General features: G+C 42.5%; 1 protein-coding gene across 4 annotated transcripts in view; it reads left to right on the top strand.

Annotated features, from left to right (window-relative positions):
* LOC139628273 (SH3 and multiple ankyrin repeat domains protein 2-like) overlaps positions 1–19,899 on the top strand; it is a 187,738-nt gene that overhangs the window by 15,146 nt on the left and 152,693 nt on the right. For 3 of the 4 annotated variants that reach the window (XM_071489787.1, XM_071489786.1, XM_071489790.1), the window contains one exon: positions 2,334–2,400. The exons of the other annotated variant lie outside the window; for it this stretch is intronic. In XM_071489787.1, coding sequence (XP_071345888.1) covers positions 2,389–2,400 — 12 coding nt within the window. In that variant the 5' untranslated portion in view covers positions 2,334–2,388. The remainder of the gene's footprint in view (positions 1–2,333; positions 2,401–19,899) is intronic. 4 annotated transcript variants of the gene reach the window in all.

Genomic DNA, 19,899 nt, shown 5'->3' with positions numbered 1-19,899 from the left:
AAACAGCTTTCATGGAGACTGTTTACATGGCGGATGGCGATTTTATTTGTATGTATTTATACAGTATGTTGTTTTCACCATCAACTGTCTACACGCCACATAAACTCTAAGCATGCAGTATCTGGAGGGCTTGTTTCCACCTGAGCTGAAGTTCAGTTAATTTATGAGCCGGGCTGAATGTAAACTGTTTTTTCAGGCTTATATTCAGAGTTAAATAATCTGATAACAATACATCATCATAACCTAAACAACCTCTTACATTTTGACATTCTCAGTAAAATAATCTTATCACTGTTTCCGAATGACGTCAAACATGTTTTTGGAGTTTCTTATCAGCCGAGATATCCAGATACTGTTGTACTGTGACTGTGATAGCTACAGTCATTTGATAATAATTTGTGGCTGATTTATCAGTCAAGACTGTGAGCCCCCTAATGTATAGCCTGTGTATAAAAAAGGCTGCGGTTCCTAAAGTGTTCATCTGCTGTTGATTCATCCTCAAATTAGAGAGAGTGTCACAACTTAAATCTCACTCTTAAATTTTTTGAAAACTGTCACTGTGCTGAAACTTTTCCTGTGTATTCATGTTTGCATGTGCTGATCTGTGCATGCATGTGCTTTATGTTGTATGTGCCGCATCATTCATGCAGATTTTTTTTTTATTCCATCTTCGATCTTCAGACGTTTACTTGTTTGCTTTATCTCTTCCTCCCCCTCCTCTTCCTCCCCCTATCCTCAGAGATTTGACTGTGTGCACAGGCAGTCGCATCGGCAGAAAGATTACTGTGTAATCAGCTTCTGTTGAACATAAATCTTGAATGCAGTTATTGTACAGGAAGCTCATATATTATGCATTAGCTCTAATTCTAGGTCAAAACCTCTGCGTGTTCCTCGACATCATGTGAGTTATTGTGCTTCAGTTTTGTTTTGAAAAGTGTGATTTGTAAAGATCACAACCCGGTGTTGAAACCTAGAACGAGTCAGGTGTTGAGATATTTGGGAATTTCTTCTCACAGCAGATAAAATAAATAATCAAAATTTCCTCCCCACTTCTCTCTCCCTGAAGAGAAGTGGGGAGGAGAAGTGTTGTAGGTGGATGGGTTGATGCGATTAATGCAGACGCTTTGTGTTTAACATGTTGCATAATCATAAATGGGATTTGCATGTAGCAAACACTCACTCTCAGTTTAGAAGTCTAAGTCTCAGATAAGTTGAACCATCTACCATATCAACGCTGTCCTAGACATTATGTTTATACACAACTAACTAAACTGCAAATACGTTTTGTGGGAAACATCATCTGTGGCTGGTTCATGTACAGAGTTTTGCATTTTGAAGGAATGAAGCAGCAGGAGGTGGTCGGGTAAACAAACACATGACACCAAAGTTCACATCCAGAGTCCTGTCTGTGGTTCAGGCAGAAACAGCTCTTTGATTAAGGTTAGTGAAAGATAGTGATTTAGGTTAAAGGTCCCATGTTGTCTAAAGGTAGATGTCTATGTGTTTGTGATTATAAAGCAGGTCTAGGTTCTATATTAATACTGTGAAAGTATCAAAGCCTCAGTCCACAGAGAAATGCACACAGCCTGTATTCAGAAACTGAGCCTTAAAACCAGCCGTCAGGACTTCTGGAACTTTGTGATGTCACAACAAAGCAGTCACTGCTCTCAGCCCCGCCCCAAACCCCGCCCACCTGGACCCACCAGGATTTGGTCTCTCCAACTGTTTGCTATACTTTTATTCTATCACTCAGAAACCAATCAGGCAATCAGAAGAGAGGCTCAGATCCTCTCCTCTGATTGGCTGACTGGCCTGTTGTTTCTAGAGCTCCAGAGAGAAGCCTGAGAGAGGAGATGTAAAACTACACAGATATATCTTCTGATTGAGATCAACAATTCAGATAAAACACAGAGGAAGGGTAAATATGGAGCTTTAAGTGTAAAACACATTGTGTCACTGTGAACTTTTACTGTATGAATCAGGACCAGGACCCTCCCCTGACCTGGACCAGGTGCTGTGAGAGTGAATGTTTTACTGATCTGACTTGACTTTGATAGATTACATAAATTAACAACACATCCTCTTTACATTGATAGAAAACGTGACCCAGCTGCAGTTTAATTTCCCACAAAACATACTTACTGCTGCAGTTCAGTTGTATATCAACATAATTCCTCATGGTGGTAGAAATCTGTACTTCTCACTGTAGATATGAAACTTTAAAGCTGATGTTTCACTGTAGGAACATGTAGAAGGCTCTGAAGATTTAATTTACTGTAGACATCTCTGTTTTCCTCCCTCCCTTTTCTTCTTCTTCTCTCCTCCCCACTCAGGGAGCCTGGGTGCCACTGTGGAACCTCCTCCTGGAGCTTTTCTCCTCTGGATGTTATGGCTGAAATGGTACGTAGGCTCAGTCAAAGGCTAAAAATACAGTTGAAATTACAGCTGAGAGAGATGAGTGCATGTCCTGTTCTTCATGTATCATCTGAAGCTGGGCTGGATGTGGAGCTGGTTTGTGAAGTGTTTTTTTAATGAAGACAAACGTTTCTCCTGTGATGGATTTAGTTTGAGACTTTGACTGCTTCTCGCTAATGCTGTGGATTAAATAAAAGTACCTTTGGTGTGAACAGAATTTTGAAAATAACACAGATTTAGAAACTGTGATGTGGTCATGTCGCAGTGAGGGGGGGGGGTCTGCTTAATCAGGTCAGTGTGGACGCTGACGCTGTACTGGATCAGACTGGTGTGTTTCCATCACACCTCAGCTTTTCTGTGCAGAAATGGTGCCACTCACTCATATTTCACTTCACGTCCAATGAGCTGGAGTTGAGACGAAACAATGAGAAGCGCGTCGCTGTCCTCACACTGTGCGACCCACTTCCTTTTACTCTGGACTGATGAGAGAGGTCGTGTTACGTTGTTTACCTCCTCACCGGTCCATGTGAGGAGGAAGTAGATTTAGACCTTTCTTGCAAACTGGCTTATCCTCCGCTTTATTGTTCAAAAATGGTTGGTACACTTTTATTTCTAAATCTGTGTTTCTGTGGTGGTTTCTGTTACATATTTTATTCCGTGTGCCTCCAAGAGCACCTTGCATTTACCTGGAGATTTACAACGTCATGACCGTGAGCACCCAGTATTTCTCTCCGATGGGGTCACAGCTGCTCACACTGACACCTCTGACACCCTCCGGGCAGCCTCTGCCTCTCAGCAGGTATTAACAGTGAAAGGATAATGAGTAATTTAGGCTTTCTGTCTGTCTCTGTCTTTAAGGACCAGGAGCAGCAGGTCCTGTCCACTCTGAGGTTGTGAATGGCAGAAATTTCCTGGGCCTTGTGGTCACAGCAGAGATTATATAACGTGGTTACCACAGTATCCAGCTCACCGAGCTTGTGATTGTCATTGTGTGTGTGCGCAGCACAGCGTTCTCTCTCTCTCTGTGTTCACCTCGCAGCCCTTAAATCTCTGTCATTTATCTCGTGCAGTTTCATTGATTGTCCTCCCCCCGTCGCTGTGCCTGGTGGCGCCTGGACACTCTCTCCCTCTGTTCCCTGCAGCGGTGGAAATGCAGAGCTTCAGCAAATTTCTCTGAGCTGCTGCCAATTTCCACCTCAGTTTTCCTCTACATTTTCTTTTATTGTATGTTTTTTTTTTTTGTTAGCTGTTATCTCAAAACGTTGCCAATGGGATGTGCTATAAGAGAGATTACCTATTGTAGCAGTTTCATTGTGAGTGTGATGAGTTGTTTTTCTCTTTTAATTGGACTCATTTAGCCAGGACCCAGATGGCTGCTAATACAAGAGAAACGAGCCCGGGAAGTCTGCTCGGCAGATGACAATATGACCGCTTAGAGATAAAAAGTGGGACACGGAAAAAACACCACAGGTCTGTGTGTGTGTGTGTGTGTGTGTGTGTGGGGGGTGTTTAAGTTTTTCACTTAGCCAGTATGTTCGCAGCCAAGTGAGCAAATTTGGCAAAGAAGAGAGAGAATGGAGGGAACGGAGCTGCAGACAGAGAGAATAAATGAAAGTGAAGGTGCTGGATCTGAGTCATGGTCCTCTGGGCCCCGAAGGACCGCCGACTTTCAAATTGCAGTTGTTGCACTTCCTGATTAGGTGGCGAAAATGAAAGGAGGAGGACTCGGGGAAGGGAGGAGATCACCTTGAGTAAAGGCGGATAACCTTTTAAAGAAAGTTTAGATTCGCAGCAAAGCCCAGATCAGGCCTGGAGCTGACGTCATGTAGTTTGAACCACGATTAGGAGCTGGTCGGCCAACGACTCATTAATGTGAGTCACCAGTTATCAGCAACAGTGTCAACAAACTGTTGGCAGAGTGGCTGCTTTTGTTTTCTCTTCCAAGTGTTTTTGACTGACTGGTGGTTTGCTCCTTATGTTTCTCATGTTGATCTCTAGTAATTCCTCTGGAGAGCGTGGTGTTATAATAACAGATAAAACCCACGGCCTAAACTTCAAAAAAAAAAAAAAAAGCCAAGTTGTCGTCAACCATTCTACTTCTCATTTCATGAACGGCTCATCTGAATCTGTTTAATGGCAGAAACTGAAAAAAAAACCCTGAAACTGAAGCTTCTGTTACGACACCCACAGGTTTCTGAAAGAACCAGGAGAGACTGTCGCCTTGGAGCTCGTCACGTTCCTCAAAACAACAGGCATCCCGCGGCGTCAGAGGCTGTAGCAGCAGTCGTGTGGTGTTCTTGAAGTGCAGCATAGGTCGTGTGGCCCATAGTTAGGTTCTGTTGCTAGGCGACATCTAGTGGTCGTAGTGATGATGACAGGAGCAAAGGGAAAAGTGCGGTGACGTAGTTTATAGAGCGACAAAGTCTACGTCAGGAGGAGGTTGGGGTGGATGGATGAATATGACCCAGGAGAGCGGTGTTCGATTCCCATGTGACAGGAGCAGTTTATGTTGTTTCTGTTCACAGTAACCATGACAACAACGATCGTCTGTTGTTGAGGAAGTACTTATTTTACCCAAATCACCATCTTTGCCTAAACCTAACCAAGCCGTGACTATTACTATAGTAACCATGGTGACAAAGGTAGGTACATGTTTATTATTGTAACTATGACAACAGAGGTCCAGTAGGGGGGGCGCTCCAATGGGTCGTATCAGAGGGTGTTGATTTTCATATCACAGAGGAGGAAAAGTGCAGGTCGGCCAATATTCTGCTTTTTTGGAGCCGGCCAGCAGAACGCACCCTCGGAGTCTTTGTTTCGTCACAGTTGACCTGGAGACGCAGAGTTCGCCTTAACTCATCTGTCGTCTCCATGGTGACCCGGTTCTGATAGAAACAAACATGCCCCGCTGCAGCGTGACACCCGCCTGTTTCTGGAAAATGTTGAAGCATGACAAAGATGTTTTTGCTGAAAGCTGCCCCCCCCCTCGCTCCAGCCCACTACGATCCTGCAGTCTGAGTATTGACTTTCACAGTGAGCCACATAAACTGGAGCACAGGGTGTGATATCACCGCGAGCACATTTCACTCTGCTCACTTGTAAGTTTGTGAGCTGAGCCCACACAGTAGTGAACTTTTTGTTTGAGGTTATTCAAGCTCATCAATAAACGCCTCAAGAAACACAGTCGGTAGTTTACCTGCTGCTGCTCATTTGCATCCCCTCCATCTCCAGAGGTCATCAATGAGCAGATTTAATAAAGTGAATCATAACAAGACTTTTTTGGTCAAGGATTGAAAACTGTATCTGAGTCAAAGCTGCTGTGCCTCTCAGTGCTGTACAGTACACACCACCACACTGACCCACTTTTACCACATGTAGGGCGTATTAATAATTCATACTCTATATGTTCCTGCCTATGTGTTTGTGTGTGTATATATGATGGTGCTATAGGTGTGGCTGGCCTTTAGTGCCTCTGGTGCTGTTGCCATCTCTTCTTAGTTAAAGCAGGATGTCAGTGGTGTTCAGGTGACAGAGCAGAGAGGATCAAGACCCAGACTCAGATGAGGAGTCTGTTGAGACCAGAATCAGAGACAAGCAGGTGAAGGGTTTGCGTAGTTAGCATCTTTTGTTTATGTTGTTTATTAGCTTGTAACTGGCAGTGGCTGACACAGTGTTAGTGGTTGTGCTCATGCTAACTCTGCCTCTGTGTACTGAGAAGGTTTTAGGTTTATTTAGCCCCGCCCCCTGTTCCTACAAGTTGACAGGATTGGTTCCTGTCTGAATCTGTTTTTATGAGACTCTCATTGGTTCACTGCAGTTCAAAGTGGAAACACTCAATCATGGTGTTGACTGATTATTTCACTCATCATCTGTCTTTATTATATAAAAAACATCATATGGACGTTAACAAGGTGAAACTCTTGGTTTTCATTGGAGGGTCTTTAACAGTAAGGTCGATAGGAATTGACTGAGAGCTATAAACATGTCCTCAGCTGGTAGCTGGCAAATTCAACTTTGGGCTCAGAAGATTAATTACATCATGTTTTTTTCTGCTTTTGAAGCTTCAGTGTTGTCCCTCCCTTGTAAGTTGCTTCGGATAAAAGCATTTGTCAAATGAGTAAATGTAAATGTGATTTGATGCACAGAGGAGTTGTGTATCTTGTTATTATGCTGCACTAAGAGCCTGCAGCTCTTTATCGAACCGCTCACTGTAGCTGTAGCTTCTTCCATTCCTCCCTTGGAAAAATTATAATTGATCCACCAGCAGAAGTCGTCTTAATGCGTTTTTTTTTTTTTTTTTTGACCTTGTCAGATGCATTTCATGTCCTGTGGCTACTCAGCAAGAAAACCCTCGTCATGGTTTGCTTTCAGTGTGAAGCAGCAGCATCGGGACATGTTTGGTCTGCATTAGCAGCGACTTAGCGCAGCTGTGATCCGACTGGAGGAAAGCTCTCAGTCAACATGAGGCCTCTGTGAATGAGTTAAATGTACAAACACTGCTGAGCATGTGCGTGCATCATTTACTATAAATCTATGTGTGTGTGTGTACTTAAAAATCCCACATGGGAAAGATGGACTTTGCCAGTAAAAATAGAAAAAAAAATTCAGAATTGATCAATATTGAATGGGTAATGGTGAAATATGCCAGCCATCAGCTCTGTAATAAAAATAATAATGTTATATAGTTGCAAATTAAATTATACTAGAAAATATTATAAAATATTAAAATATATATAAAATATATTTTTTCATGTAACACAACTGCAGAGAAAAACACATGAAACACACATTAAAAAACACTGAGTGTGTCAGATAATTTGAATTTAGTCGCTAAGTGCCAGGGATGTCAGAGCTTAACTGTAAACCTGAGACATGGGACATAGATCCCACATCCACATGATGGTAAATCAGACTCTGCACGAGCTCAGAGAGCAGAAAGTGGCCACATAATGAGCTGAAGGTCCTTAAAGAAGCCAATTAGCCCTAATAAGCCACAGTTTCTGGCAACCCCGGGGGACAGGAACACACTTATACAGTATACACCACATACTCACACACACACTCATCTTTCCTCATGACTTCCCTCCATTTTCACTCCTGGCTCCGACTCATTTGTATAGTACCAACACATACACATAAATGCGCACACAAGCACACACACTTTCTTGTCGTCCCCAGATTTGTGCCTCGGGGAGATGGTTATTTGGTCCCTGGTGTCTGTGGCGACAGTTATTGATCAGAGGACGATGGCGGCTCCAGTTTGATCTCTTAGTCAGGAGGATTCATTACCCCACTGCTGCCCCTATTCAAGCTAATGCAAGCGAAGGGTGGGCGGGGGTACAAAACTCATTCCCAACCAGATGCTCCACAATCAAAGCTTTTCTTTTGATTTGAGTGGAAACCTGTGACCTGACTTCTACCACTGCATGGTTTACATCTGCACAGTAACAACGCTGCAAGCCTCAACGCCCCGGGGACATGGAGTCCATCCTCACTCAACCAGATACATTTGAAAATGCATCTTTTTCTCTCCATTGTGGACCAAAAAAGAAAACAAAAGAAAAGATAAATCTGAAGAACAGGAAGCTTTTGAGTGATGTTTCCCTGCTCAGATACCACTGTGTAATAACGAGGTTAGGAAGATGACTTTGTGTTTCCTCTGAGTGGAAGAAGAGGTTGAGTGTTTTTTTTCATATTTTTCATGTGGCTATAGCTAAATGGAGGCCTTTGCAAAAGGAGCTGAAAACACTAGTTTGGACATATGTTCACTTGAATAGCATTTTCTGATTTAGCTGGTTTAGTGTGGACATAGTCTGAGACACAGCACATGCACTAAACCAGTTTTCATCAGTTGTCTCTATGTTGATGAAAAGATAAACATACAAATGGCATAAGATTGATTTGAAAGTTTTGGTCTTTTCATAGGATTTACTGACAGCAAGAAAATACAGAATATTAAAGCTCCGTATTTTACTCTTCTTCTGTGTTTTATCTGAAGTGTTGATCTCCATCAGAAGATATATTTGTGGTTTTAAGAACCAAAAACCATCTCAGTGTAGTTTTACATCTCCTCTCTCAGGCTTCTCTCTGGAGCTCTAGTAACAACAGGTCAGTCAGCCAATCAGAGGAGAGGATCTGAGCCTCTCTTCTGATTGGCTGACCGTTTTCTGATTGATCCGATAAAAATATAGCAGATTTCAGGTAAAAACTCAGAGAAACTAAATCCTGCAAGGTTGGATGGTGGGTCCAGGTGGGCGGGGCTTGGGGTGGTGGTGACTGCTTTGTTGTGACATCACAAAGTCCCAGAAGTCCTGACGGCTGGTTTTAAGGCTCAGTTTCTGAATACAGGCTGTGTGCATTTCTCTGTGGACTGAGGCTTTGATACTTTCACAGTATTAATATAGAACCTAGACCTGCTTTATAATCACAAACACATGGACGTCTACCTCTTTACTAAATGTGACCTTTAATGGTCTTGTCCTTTAATCAGAGTTTAAGGAAAAGTCAATCTTATAGATTCTGAAAGAACAAAACAAATGGTGTCTGCTATAAGGATTGGAAAAAAACAGACCAGTCATGTTGTACTCACCACTTTCTCTCGCTCTCTTTTTTTTTTTGAACAGAAATACTGTTTCATTCACTATTGACTCGGTGTTCCTGCTTCTTTAGTTTGGTGTCAAGCTTCTGTCGGTGAAACCAGCACTTCTGCAGATGTTTGGCTTTCAATGACAGCAGTTTAACAGATGAACAAAAAAAAACCTGCAAAAAATCACTTAATTGACTGAGATGAGTATTTCTGTTCAAATCCAGGTCTGGCTCTCGCTGCCGTTGAGGTAAATAAACACCAGGACACTTTATTTATTAATTTAGATCAAATCACTGTGCTCCATATGTCACTGCTTACACTTGTCTCGACTCTCGGATAAGGACAGTTTAATTACTGTTTGGTTATGGTCTCAAGCATATTAATTCCTCAACTCGTTTGATTTGTGGCTTGAAAATGGTGAAAATTCAGGTGTTTGTGTTCTGATGTTCAATAATATGACTGATTGTTAGAGGACTGTGATGGATCGTGATACTTTTTCAGAAATCAGTGACAGGAAATGAGTTCAGTTTGAATCTTAACACACAATATTCAGTCATTTCTTTCATTATGAGCAATCTCCTTGTTATTTTTTTTTTTCTCCCCACAGTGGAACACATTTCTTGATGTTATCAGTAATTCCTCTGTGGTTGTGAACTCTGTTCATTGGCAGTACATCCACGATTCTTCTTCTCCTGCTGTTCTCTACCTCATCCTCGAATCTTATTGGGGCTGCCGGTTAATAGATTTGCAGGCGGCAATTGTACATACAAAACAGCCATTGAGATAAGGCCCTGATGATTGCTTTCATTTAAGGGGTGGGGGCTGCCACCATCTCTGCCATTTAACTCGAAGAATGGATTGTGCCTCTCCGATCAAGATGTGTGCAGAGCTAAGAGCAGAAGAAAAGCAATTTTACAGCAAAAGCACACAGGAGCAGGAAAAGGGAATGGGAATTAACAACAAAAGACACAGAGTGTATTAGGTGATGCACTGTTACAGCACACACATTTTTTTTTATAAAAAAACAACAAAACCTAAAATAAAAGCACATCTTTCCCTTTTTCATCCAACCCCTGCACTGAAATTGATAAGATAAACAGCAGAATAGACCTTGGCTTTGGATTTCCCAGAAACCTTTACGGTTGCGAGTTGAGGTGTGGCATTTGTGTAATGGACCGACGCCATTGTGTAGTGTGATATGAGACACAGATGTGTGAGATTCTCTGTCTTATCTGCTGGAAGATGTGGAGGCTCCACACAAAGGGAGAAAGGTTTTATCACCCGGACCGTTATTGAAGCCTCTTTTTCATTTGTTTGCCCCACGCTTCACTCATTGTTAGTGAGGAGGGGGGGGCGGGACGAGGCCCGGGCTATTGTCTGACTCTGGAGGTGCCAATAACAATTACTGTGTGCATGTTATGACCGCTGGAGACGAGCGTCATGGCTGGAGGGTCGGTGGCTAAAGAATCTCATTAAGTTGCCATCTCCTAAGACAAAGATGCCAGGAAGCAAGGCTGTAAACTTCCTGACTGACTAAGACTTTCCAAACACGCAGCCCAGTGTGGAAAAATTAAAAAGACCGACCTTACCTTTTAAAGGTCCCATATAGTATAAAGCTGTAGGTCTGTCTCACTGGAGCTGGATGGAACTGACCTGCTCTGTTGTCCAGTTAACACTCCTGTCACTATTCAGACAGCACAATTTCACAACAACAAAATCACCTGTATAGCAAACACTAAGCGGTTAGTGGAAGTGCTTTGATAAACTGTGTGTTATTACTGAACCTGTAGCGCCGGCTCTGATGTGTGTGACGTGAAAATACTCCAGCACAGTGTTTGTGCTGTAGTTTGGTGTAGAGACGTAAAAGCTCTGTCAGGTGAAGCATTTCCTGCACTTTTCTCTCAGACGTTTTGAACTGTGGTGGTGAGTGGATCCAGTGGCTGCAGGGTTGGTTTGTTTTGAGAGTAGGTTGGTCGGAGGAGCTGAGTGGTGGGTAATTGTCCACAGCGAAGCATCACTGTGTGTTTTTTTGGCAGTTGCGTAGCGTAACAGTCACTTAGGAGAGTGTATTAATGTGCAGGTTTATAGCAGCCACAGCAGGCTGTTGTGTGACTGTAACTGTGCACACTGACTGAATCTGAGCTGGTTATAGTCTGAACAGTATGAATACAAATATGTGAACGTCAGTGTCAACTTTTTTTGTGTTCAACAGTCCAAAACCTAAAGATATTCACTGTACAATCATATAAAACAGGACAGCAGCAGATCCAGAAAAACAACAGCAGGGGTCATTTGTTCAGAAGCCTTGAACAAACTGTTTGTGTTTCCCTGACAAGAGCCTGTTGTGGTTGTATTTACTGGTCTGTCAGGGTCTGACACGTGCAGTGAGTGGGAGGTCGAAGTGGACGGTTGAGTTGGCGAAGTGTGTGACTTTGATAAGTAAGAAAGTCATTTGTATCAACTTGATTGTTCTTAACCACGATGACAATCACTCATCATCCTCAACCAAAGAAAAAGAGGCAACAACAGAGGACGTTATTACACTGGTGAGATATTTTAAACTTGTAGGAAAACGGGGAAACATCACATCACAAGAGCGTTTCCACTGTCATCAGCTGAATTCATCGTGAGACGAGAGCAGGCAACAGATCAGGTGATTGATCAGGTGGTTGATCAGGTGGTTGATCAGTCATCATGCGCTTTGTGGTCATTATAGAGAGCAGAATGTCGCAGTGTCAGTAGAACAGAAAACCCGTGTTTGTTGAAAGTCAAGCTGCTGACTCGGTCGCAGTCGGGTGAAGCTGTAACAGTGATAAACACGTCTGCAGATCAGATGAGACTGAAGTTGCTAATCTCTGTCTAGACACATTTTACTGCATGAAAGCTGCACAGTTATTTTCATTATCAATTAATGAGCCAATTTATTTTCTCAGGTAATTGTTTGATCTATAAAATATCAGAATATATATATAAAACTGGAATCAACATGGTTGTTCCCTCCACCAGGCAGGTTGCAGGACATATGGTCACATCTCCTCTTCTTGAGTTACAGCATTGAATAAAGGACACAAGTGTTTTTGCAGAACATTATGATGTCAAAGTGAAGTTGAACTTTGACCTCTTGGATGTAAAATGTAATCACTTCATTCACAATCATTCAATAGACATTTGTGTTAAATTGTGTCAGGATTATTGTATGAACTTGCGAGATATAGGCTAAAACATGTCTTGTGAGGTCACAGTGACCTTGACCTTTGACCTTTGGTCACCAAATTCTAATGAGTTCATCCTTGAGGCATAAAAATATCTGTTAGAGTTTCCTAAAGACCAAGGCAACTTCTTCAACAATGTCAAACCTGAACTTCTTCCATTTACTGTCGCATGAGACAGAAAAGCAGCAAAGCTGGAACCAGCGAGTGTTTTTAAATGTAGCCAAAAAAAAAGATTTAAATGATTAATGGGTAACTTCTCTCTTTGACTGATTTAATGATTAATTGTTTCAGCTCTGCTTCCTGTTGAAGTCTCATGAATAATTTTTGAAATAAGGCGCTCGTATGCGGTGCTTTTTAAAGCAGTGACAGGCTGGAGGTTTGGCAGAAACAAACGAGTCGAGTTCAGGAAAATCCAAACAGGATCTCTGCTCTGTTTGAAAACAAACTGAATTTTCACTCTGGTCTGACCTGTTTCAGTTGTCGTCACTGTTCTCTGCTCTTCGTCACGAATCAGACTGAAAGTCACCAGTAAGATCCAGAAGGATGAGACAGATCAGATGGAGGGGAATCATCTCCCAGGGAGGAGGGAGGAGGAAAGAACAAACATCAACTCTCTCTCCTCATCACTTCTTTATGGAGACACTGGTTGTCAGTGTCAGTAATGCTTCAACTCTGTGAGCTCGTGGTTGTCCTCTTCTCACATCTCAGGGTCTGGACTGTTTCTGTGTCAAATTCCATCTGTTGGTTACGTCCACGCGCTGCGGCTGCAGTCTCCGACACTCCTCCACAGACCTCGCAAAACCCTCTGCACAAGGCAGCATCTGTTGTTTTCTTGACCTCACCCACTGCGTCTCGTGAACACACAAAAACACACAAACACACACACACAGTCTGAAGGAGTAATGAGAACCCACCAAGCTTTAGTTAATTAATTGTCACGTGTCTGCTTCTCTGGGAAATAGATGTTCAGCCGCTCGCCGAGCAGCGAGGCCTACCGGGGGAGCGAGGAAGAGAGAGTGACGGAGCAGATAAAAAGAGGAGAGGAGAAAAGGAGGATGGCCTATTACGCTCCATTTAGACTCTTCTCAATTTGGAGGAACTCCGCTGTGTGTTGGCCTCTTTACACCGTCTCATCTACAGAGACATGAGCAATGTGTGTGGGGGGGGGGGTGACAGCACTCATCGTGATGAGTCAGGGAAGCAAGGAGGGAAATTCAGCAAGGCGGAGGCCCCGTTTGGGTGGAGTCGCGTCAGCGTGCTTAATAAGAGTAATATGATTAGAGGCACAATGAAAGCATAAAGAAGATGGAAGAGAGCGGCAAAGCTTTGACTTAAAGAAAGATGATTGTGTGCTGTCCCTCGCTCACATGCTGAACATGAAGCCTCAGGAACAACTGAGGTCATACAGGAAGTGGCTGTGTAAGGGTTAATAGGGTTCAGTTCCCACCTGTTGTCTCCTCAGGTACAGTATGTCCCTGTGTCAGTGGAGACTTGACTCAGCGTCCTCTGCTACGTGATTTGACTTTAAAGCTCCATCCAGTCTAAAGGTAGATGTCCATGTGTTTGTGATTATAAAGCAGGTCTAGGTTCTATATTAATACTGTGAAAGTATCAAAGCCTCAGTCCACAGAGAAATGCACACAGCCTGTATTCAGAGACTGAGCCTTAAAACCAGCCGTCAGGACTTCTGGAACTTTGTGATGTCACAACAAAGCAGTCACTGCCCTCAGCCACGTCCACCTGGACCCACCATCTAACCTTGCAGGATTTGGTTTCTCTCAGTGTTTACCTGAAATCTGCTATATTTTTATTGGATCACTCAGAAACCAGTCAACCAATCAGAGGAGAGGCTCAGATCCTCTCCTCTGATTGGCTGACTGACCTGTTGTTACTAGAGCTCCAGAGAGAAGCCTGAGAGAGGAGATGTAAAACTACACTGAGATGGTTTTTGGTTCTTAAAACCACAGATATATCTTCTGATGGAGATCAACACTTCAGATAAAACACAGAGTAAAATATGGACCTTTAAGACACAACATTTAAAACAGGCTGCTGGTTGGATAGTTAACATGGAGCCACTGTTCAAAAGTGCTCAAAGTTAAAGCTGCACTAATCAATATTTTTAAAGCAGCAGTACGGTTCAAAATCAGTTCTCTTATTCAAATTAATCTTTGTTCAAGCATCCGATATAGAGTTCTAGTTCTGTAACAGAAATACCTCAAAACTGAATCGAGACCTTGTGAATCAGAATTCAGAGGCGACACCCAGCGCTAATCAACAATAGGTTGAATATCTGTAGTTAAAATCCTGTGGAGAGTTATCACATTTGTACTCTTACTCTGATAAACTGGTAACTGTGTTCAGATGAGAAAAAAAAAGGTAAATAAAAATAAATCTACCATGCACTACGAGTTACCACTGTCCCAAAGTAGCTAAAAAAATCAGTGAATGCTTCCACGACATTATAAATCATGCAGTGATATAAATGTGCAAATGGTCGTGGAGTTGAATGCTCTACACTTCATCAATCACCTAAAATATGACTGTTGAAATTAATATTTCATTCCCTGCATGACGGAGCAGAAAGGAAATGAAACTGATGTCATTTCAAATGTTCAGCTGATGTAAATTTTCCACTGGACTTCTCCTCAAAATTATTATTGAGTATTTATGACCCTGAGAAGCTTTTCATTCTCTCTTCCTCAGTGGTAGACTTCATGTATTATGAAATAGATTTTAAGACTGAGTAAACACGGTGCTCATATTTGAAATATCTGTAGAAATAATATTTCATGAAGATCAGACCAGATTATAACTGGAATTACAGGCGTGATCGTGTGTTTTGCTCCAGTGCAACACTGAACACAGAGGGACAGATTTTTGGGGGTGTAAGGAGGTGGTGGGAGGGTAGAGTGGCAGACGGAGTGTGTTTCGGCCCAGAGACCCTTTCTCCCCCTCAGCCAAATCCCTCTCCGTGCCTCTGAGGCGACGTGTGGATCTTTTACAAGAAGAAAAAGAGAGAACAAGCTCAACTGGTGCATTTATTTAAACTGTCGACTGTGTTTGAATCTAATCTGATCTCCTCTGGGGAGGGGGGCGTTGGGTTATGTTATATGATATGAATATATTACAGAGCAAGAGGCTGGTTCATTTCAAGCATAGTAGTGTGTCAGGAGGGGCCACGAACGTTGGGACCTCTGCTCTCAAATGAAAGGGAGCGAGTCGCAGCTGGAGCACCTCCTCATCAGACACCACTTCACCCTGGAAGCAGGAGCCAGTAGGATGCACTGCTCCATTAACGTGGCTCAGCCGAGGCTGTCACTCACTGCATGGTGTGTGTGTGTGTGTGTGTGTTTCTGTGAACGCTGCAGCACACATTTGGAACATTTCCGTGGCTGCAGGCCCATTTGTGAGCGTGCAGTGGGTTCTGAGGCGCCATATCTGCAGACCCTGTTTGTCACAGCTCATGTATCACTAACGGAGCAGGAGACGCTCCCATATGTCTGTTTGACCCCCCCCAGCCCCTGCTTCAACCTCTACACTCCTTATGATCCCAGCTCAGATACAAGTCTGAGATCCACTGGCAGTGTCGCACTCAAATGATACATCTTTTAGTCGATCAACGGAAAAAAATGTTCAGCATAAATTTTGATAATCAGTTGTTTATTTATCAGGAAAAATGCCAAAAATGATCAGATTTCTGCTTCTCAGATTTAAAGATGTGTTGCTTTTCTCTGTTTTATATCATTGTGAAATAGGCCAGGGTGGTGTTATGGGCAACAGACACCTCATCAATATCAATTACGGGTGCTACGGATCACAAAAGTCAGGGTTCGATAATTTTTCTGATTTGAAAAAAAAAAGATACAAAGCAGTTTTGTGTGCAGGACTGGGCCACAGTTGTGTCGTTCTCCCTCCCTCTGTCAACACAGTGTCTTTGATCAGGACGTTAAAGTTTGAAACTTTAACGGTTTGGTGCGAACGTTTCTCCTCCTCTTTATCCACAGTGATCGACAAAACAGACAGATTAAAACGCAGAGAAAAAAGAAACAACGGACGAGATAAACAGGATCATGTAACACACATGGATGTAAATATGATCAGCAGCTGGACTTTTTACACCGTCTGGGGAGTGGGAGAGGTGGAAGCTAATGTCAGATTGTAAGTAGATTATTCCTTTGATTTAAATATAACCGTGTTTTTATATGGATCTGATACAACACACACACACATACACACACACATCAGTGTTTTTGAGTGGTTCTTTCTCTGTTTTGGACCCTGCTCACTCTCCATTGTTGTACCAGGGCTGCGAAACCTGGATGAATAAAAAAAAAAGTCAATTAACCTGTAACCACAATCACACAGTTGTTCTCGAACCTTAACCAAGTAGTTTTTAACCAATAACACAATTTTTTTCTTATCTTATGATATGTTTTTGGGTTGTCTGTCTGTGAACTCGATATCTCAGTCACGCCTCGAGGTGGTCACAGGTCAAAGGTCAAGGTCACGTGACTCCAAACTCCAAAAATTCCTAAGTTAATTATGATACAATTTAACACAAACAATATATTAAGGATAAATGAAGTGATGACATTTTATATCCAAAAGGTCTGAATAATTTAGGTGGCAGTCATTTAAAACTTATTTATAAGATTCATGTCACAACCTGCCAAAGCTGCAGTGATCATGTGGGGAGGGGGGGCTGGGTTCCACTCCAGTGCTCTAGACTCTTCCTGCAGCCTGAAAACAAGCCACTCCAAGTGCATCAGAGACTTTAAACTGGCCCGAGGTGTGACTGTGAGTGAGTCTGTCTGAATTAGCTCTGTGATAGCCTGGCAGCCTCCTTGCACGCATTGCCTGATGGGATAAACTCCAGCTCCCGTGGCCGTGCATGTGAATAAGTGGGTAAAGAAAATGAATTCTTGAAATGTATTGTGTTGAATGGTATTAAATGTCCTCCACCTGTAAAGACATACACTCGTCACATCAGGTGTTATGTAAGAGCGCGTTAACACAAAGAATATCGTTTTGTGCAGTTCTACCCTTGTGTTGTGACAGAACGACCTTGGGGGAAAATCCTCACGTTCTTCACAGTCCCAGTGTCCCTGCCTCCTCAGCTCAGCTCCGCTCCAGCCTAATCTCATCAGCGCTCCGCAGACCCGCTGAATCTCTGAACCTCTCCCAACTTCCAGAAATGACGTTCAAGGAAAAAAATCTCTCCCGGAAGAATCGAAATATCCACAGACCCCTAATCCCATTTGAGATGTGTCCAGGATTAAAAGTTCTGGCAGTTACAATCAAATAGATATGAAAACATAATGAGGTTGATGATGTAACTGCTGGATGCTGGATATTTAGTTCAGACACAGTATAGACAGTACATACACTGTAATAAAGAAAAATACCTTCATAATAACTCACATGTTCATTTATAGAGTAAATAAACAAACATGTAAAAGATATCAAAGCAAGGCAAATGTAATGAAATATAAATCTTAATAAGAATTCTCATAAAAACTGAGTTTTAAAGTGGAAGCGTTATATTTTTTGTTTCTGTCTGTGAAAAGGCCAAAACTAACCTAAACCAATTTATTCCCACTGAAGACATAAATTTGAAAAAAAAGGCTCAGTAATTCCTAAACCAGCTGATCACTTAGGTACGTTACTCAAACAGGAGGAGGCAGTGCACTTATTGGGGACTATTTTCAGTGGTGGATTAATCCACATTTGGTGCTGTAGTGAGTATTTGGGACAGCAGGATGGTGTGTGTGTGTGTGTGTGTGTGTGTGTGTGTGTGTGTGTGTGAGTGTGTGTGTGAGTGACTGAGTCAAAATAAACTACAGTGTGTGTTCATGGTGATGGAGGAACAGCTCGGAGGAAGTTGGCCCGAGTTTCACAGGAAGCTTGTTCCAAACTTTCAGACGTGTTTATTGGCTCCGGATCGGATAATCAAATTCTGAACCGGATATTGCTCCGAGACTTTTTGTTAATTGACTGGTGAGGAGGTGTTTCATTCAGGGAACTCAGATACCTGGAAAATTAGCTCCTGCATCGTTTCCCTCAGTGGGGCTTCTGTGGCTGTCATCGTCAGACGGCGAGCCACAGTAAACAACCATGTGTGTTCACGAGAACAGCAGCAGCCCCAGCCGCCTACCTGAGGCGATTTCACTGAGAAGCTGTGATCTTTGTCATTTAATCTGTTAACGTTCTTCTCCAGACTCGTTTTAAACAAAAATATTTTACTCTGATTAATTTTTCTTTTTAGTTTTCCCACATAAAAAGTAAGGAGGACTCATGTTGGAGCCTCAGTCAGACCCAGACTCAGATGAGGCGTCTCTTGAGACCAGAATCAGAGACTAGCAGACGGATCAGAACGGTTAGCATAGTTAGCATCTTTTATTTGTTTATGTTGTTTGTTACCTTGTAACCGGCAGTGGCTGACACAGTGTAAGTGGCTGGTTTTACCCACAGACTGAAGGCTGTTTTCTGAATAAAGTCCATAAAAAATATTCTTCAAAGAAAACCAGGAAATCCTGTAAAATCCTTGATTATTTTGAATGAACTTACAAATCTGGGTTTGAAATAGGATCCATTTATATACCTTCAGGTTTAGTTCAATATTAGTTCCCCAGTGTAAAGCTACATGTGCAAGGATACATGGAAAATCAATTTCTGGGCTTCAACATCCACACTTCACTGACCCTCAGATATGGATCCGTTTTTCCTTTTCATTTTATATTTGTTTTCTTCGCAGTAGTTTTACTTCTGCCTTGTCACAGCAGCCACCTGTTAGCATAGAGAGAGAGAGAGAGAGAGAGAGAGGGCTGTTATCATGTCAAACGTGATGGTCAGTACCTGCCCTCTGTACACAACACAGAGCAGCAGAGAAAACCACAATCACCACAAGATGAATCTGACCGCCGCTCGGTCAATACGTGTCAGGCTGAGATGAACGGCGTCGTCACTTTCATGTGGACTCTTCCTGTAGATGTGTGCCAGGGGTTTGCTGCAGCAGTGTTTGCATCCACAGCTGTTCGGTTCTTCTTTATTCTCGCTTCACTTGTGCTCACAGATGATTTATGTCCCTTTGTCCAGCTGCCCACACCGACTGCAGCCTGGCCTTATATTTCAGGTTGTCTGTTCGGTTTGTCATCCCTGGGAGGTTTATTGATCCCTCCATCCCCGCTCCAGCTGATACTAATGTGGAAGCTGTACTTGTTGCGTGCTTGCCCCAGTAATGCCATACTTACTCTTCCTCCCAGTGACAATACCAAACTGAAAAATCAGTCACAGCATGGTGGGACTTCTTCTACCCCGACCTCCACTTGCTGACGTCTTGTTCACATCTTAGTCTTATTCATCTTTCAGAAAACATTATTCATTTCACTCCGAAATTTCAGACACAGTAGAAAGCTGTAATTGTCTTTTGTACGTTGTTGCTCTGACAGCTAAGTGCTCCATTAATGCAGATATGTTCCTGTGTTCATCCACTCAATTTGGCCAATTTTAGGAAGAGAAACTGTAAATGTAACCCTTTAATGCCCTGTTGTTCGCTCAAACATTTTTGCATCCTAAAGGCTAAGTAAGTAGTGACCCATGACTTATGTAACACTGAGCATGTTTTAAGGAAAATAATCCAATTTTTTCCCCAGTCACTTGTAAAAGCCAAAAGATGTTATTTTT

This window comes from Trachinotus anak, unplaced genomic scaffold (assembly GCF_046630095.1).
Source record: "Trachinotus anak isolate AG129_WGS33_773 ecotype Australia unplaced genomic scaffold, CSIRO_AGI_Tana_v1 ptg000011l, whole genome shotgun sequence".
NCBI lineage: Eukaryota > Metazoa > Chordata > Actinopteri > Carangiformes > Carangidae > Trachinotus > Trachinotus anak.
The sequence above is the reverse complement of the archived record's forward strand: the minus strand, read 5'-3'. Positions and strand labels throughout refer to the sequence as shown.